The 3,819-nt window shown below is 42.9% G+C and overlaps 1 protein-coding gene across 1 annotated transcript; it reads right to left on the bottom strand.

Moving 5' to 3' along the window:
* Window positions 1–784: 784 nt before the first annotated feature.
* LOC107091548 (glutamine synthetase-like) lies at window positions 785–3,338 on the bottom strand. Its single transcript, XM_015385536.1, has 7 exons — window positions 3,182–3,338; window positions 2,535–2,717; window positions 2,296–2,457; window positions 2,059–2,205; window positions 1,849–1,976; window positions 1,569–1,768; window positions 785–1,478 (listed from the first exon to the last, which is right to left on the bottom strand). The coding sequence occupies exons 2-7, from the start codon at window positions 2,698–2,700 to the stop codon at window positions 1,160–1,162; spliced, it is 1,122 nt and encodes a 373-aa protein (XP_015241022.1). The 5' UTR covers window positions 2,701–2,717; window positions 3,182–3,338; the 3' UTR covers window positions 785–1,159.
* Between the last annotated feature and the right edge of the window lie 481 nt (window positions 3,339–3,819).

Genomic DNA, 3,819 nt, shown 5'->3' with positions numbered 1-3,819 from the left:
AATCATCTCGTGATTGTTTTCACTGATCTCGACAATCTGAACCGGTTTGGTGTGTTTAACTGAATAATCTGACCCAGATCTCTGCAGGACTTTTTGCACAGCAACCAAAATTGATCTAATTTTTCCTGTCACCACAGCTTAAAGCGATTTAGAGGCACCAAGACCTTTTTTTTTTTTAAATATCTTACGAAATAATGCCTGTGGCATCATGTGACACACACTACATGGTATTAAACGGTTAGTTTTCTAGTTTCAGACATTTGCCATTTTTTCCCTCTTAATGATCAACAGCCTTGATGTCGCCTGATAGTCTCCCTCATTCCTTTTTCTGTCAGAATCATTTAATTATCAGGCTTGTTTCAAGACACCATATCAGAAGAGACACGAACGACGCTCTATTTTTAAACCGACCGCTTCCAAAGTCAGCTTTAGCTCTTTTACTGCAGCCTTAAATCATGTGAAGATTTAATCGCCAGTTATCCAATAAGGAAAAAAGATCCATTAGGAATCACGTATTAGCTAAGACGACATGTGCGTGTTTTAGTTTATCTAAATGAGGCACAGTCTGCTAAACATTACGGCACACTTTTTTTTTTATAATGAAGGTCACATTTCGGAGGTTCAGCTGAGGTTCTGCTCGTGACGAGCTGGTTTGTGTCAGAGCGGAATCCTGGAGGAAAGCGTACAGACAATAAGAAAAGGTAAAAACAGTAGCTATTTATTGCAGTGTTAATAACTGATGAAAAAGAGACAAAACGAACAAGCATCATTTACAAAGCATTGGTTTTTGACGGCGACCCAACCGTAAATGGAGGTCAAAGGTCGCTGAAACATTCAAATGCCTTTAGGATCCTTTGGCTGAGAGTTATTAAGGGCAACAGCAAACAGCTGAGGCACTTTAATAGTTTACATTAGTAGAAGTTAAAGAGATCGTGATGTTGGACAACTAAAGAAAGGATCACTTAATACTGTAACATAAACCCACTAGTGATAGAAGGCAGTGATTGTGCCAGTTGATGCGTACAACTTCATGAAGGGACACCTCAACTATTTCATCTGTCAAGTACAAAATTAAAGACGAATAAAGTCTTTCTACTGAGTCTTAAAATAGACGCATGACTAAATACAGTATAAATAGTGACACTTCCTGGTGGATCACTCATTTATTGTAGTCTGTTGGCTCGTCGCCTTCTTCTTTCAGCACGCAGGTGCGCACCAGCGCCTCTGTGACCATGTAGGGGTCACAGTTGGCGGACGGACGGCGGTCTTCGAAGTAGCCCTTCTTCTCCTGTCCCACCAAACGGGGGATGCGAATGCTGGCTCCGCGGTTGGCCACGCCGGCGGAGAATTCATCGATATTTGAGGTTTCGTGATGACCAGTCAGGCGCCTGGCGTTGTCGAGCCCGCCTTTGGGGTCGTAAGCCCGTATGTGGTACATGTGTCTCTTTGCCAGTCTGTCAATCGACTCCTCGATGACTCTGGAGGAAGAGAAAAGTTTGGGGATTAGGAACCTCTAAGAACGAGCATATGGAGACGTATTCAGGTAAAAAGCTCAGACTGGTCCTTACTTGAGTCCCCCCTCCTCACGCATCTCCTTTGTGCTGAAGTTGGTGTGGCACCCAGCGCCGTTCCAGTTCCCTGAGATGGGTTTGGGGTCAAATGAAACCACCACGCCGAAATCCTCACAGACTCTGTGCAGGATGAAGCGAGCGATCCAGAGGTGGTCCCCCATGTTGATGCCTTCACAGGGGCCGACCTGGAACTCCCACTGAAACAGCAGTATGGACGTAGACGTCAGATGACATGTTTGTTTACTTTGTGTTTAGTAGTGAATTGATGGAAAATTACCTGAGCAGGCATGACTTCAGCATTCGTTCCACAGATCTGGACCCCCGCGTACAGACAGGCTCTGTAGTGGGCCTCCACTATGTCCCGTCCGTACGCTTTATCGGCTCCAACGCCACAATAATAAGGTCCTGAAAGATCAAGGAAGAGTTAAAAAAAATGGCTCTACAGGTAGCTCTTAAATACTTTCATAGCAACATTAAGTACGATCACCTTGTGGTCCTGGGAAGCCATTGGAGGGCCAGCCGAAGGGATGTCCGTCTGTCCCCAGGATGGTGTATTCCTGCTCCATGCCGAACCATGGGTGGTTGTTCTCCACCATCCTCATGATCTGTTTACAGCTCCGCCGCAAGTTGGTTTCTGTTTGGACAGCGATACAATTTAGCAAAAGAAACATGAAAGTCTCTATAGCTTTATTTTTTTATATAATTTTTCCCCAAATTGGCTTACCTGCTGGCTTACGGTTGTATTTCAGCACCTCACAGAGGACCAACTTGTTGGGGTCCTTTCTGAAGGGATCCCTGAACATGGCCGCCGGAATGAGGTACATGTCGCTGTTGGAGCCCTCTGATTGGTACGTGCTGGAGCCGTCAAAATTCCACTCAGGAAGATCTAATGGAAAAAGAGAAATTAAAAAACATGCAAGAGTGGAAAATGATCAATCATTTTTTACTTCTTGCTCATCTCACCGTCGATGGATTTCGGTTCGAAATCCAAGGTTCTGGTCTTGCATCTCAGTCCCTCTCCTGTTCCATCGATCCATATGTACATGGCTTGGACCTTTTCTCCCTGAGGGAGATCCATGTAGAGCTGCTTAACAGCTTTGCTCAGCTTTGAACTTGCTGAGGTGGCCATCTTCCTGACCCTGAAACCTAGAGAGAAGAAGACACAGGATGGGCTTCTCTGCTGATCTCTGCACATTTCCACAAAGCTGGAACATTTTGTTTACATAAAAAGTCATTTTTACAAGAGTTCAGTCATCTTTCTGCAACATTAGGAGGAGATTCATACACAGGATGTTCTATTTTTCATGATTAAATCATCTCATGGAAAGAGATTAATAAAACATATTATTATAACTTTAAGGGAAACAGTATGAATGACTTACAATAAGAGAATATTATTAAAAAATATTAGTTTTACATCGAATAACATGCAGTGAAGGCCAACTGGTGTAAGTCTGTTTAGAGATGGCAACACCAGTAACTTTCCAAAGCCAGCCTTTGTTCAGGTCTGAACAGCTGAAGGTGAGGAGGAGCCAAAGTTTGCATTAACCGCCATAAACAACCAGCTGATCCGACATTTGTAAATAAGAACAAAAAACAAACTAACATACCTTATGTTAAGTGAAGAAAAATATCGAGAGATCAAAAGAGTATCTTGCTCTGTGCTCGAAGTGTCTCCTGATATTGTTGTTCATTCCTGCTGCAGCGCGGCTGCTGCTTTGCGTTTATATCCCTGCGGAGCGTCTCAGCTCCGCCTCCTGTTGGCCGCCGGAGCGTCACTGAACAAAGAGGCGACAAACAGACCCCCTCCTCCAGAAAAACAGAGGCTTTCCGCCCCCACCGATTCACTAAAGTATGACTAAAGACTCAGACACTGAGGACGGACGACAAACTGTATTATAAACGAGAGACATTATAAAGAAAAGGGGCCTTTTTGGGTGGGAATGAGAGCAACCTGAGGAATCAAACGAGAAGTGCGCCCTCTAGTGTCTGTCATTTGGTACTTCAAAACTTTTTCTTATATGTATTTTATTAAATTTTTTTACTACCGTTTCTTTAGGTGTTAATTTCGAATATATAATAATATAAAAAATAATAATAATATAAATCATACATCTGTCCATAATCTGATATTTATGGGATTTATACAAAACATGATCCAAAGATAAAAGCTGTCAGAAATTAGTCCTATCTTCACATTTCAACATGAAAATGCTGGTGAAGATACTCAGTCTTACAGTTCATTGTC

This window comes from Cyprinodon variegatus, unplaced genomic scaffold (assembly GCF_000732505.1).
Source record: "Cyprinodon variegatus isolate N-32 unplaced genomic scaffold, C_variegatus-1.0 Scaffold342, whole genome shotgun sequence".
Classification (NCBI taxonomy): domain Eukaryota; kingdom Metazoa; phylum Chordata; class Actinopteri; order Cyprinodontiformes; family Cyprinodontidae; genus Cyprinodon; species Cyprinodon variegatus.
This window is presented reverse-complemented; position numbering and strand designations above follow the sequence as displayed.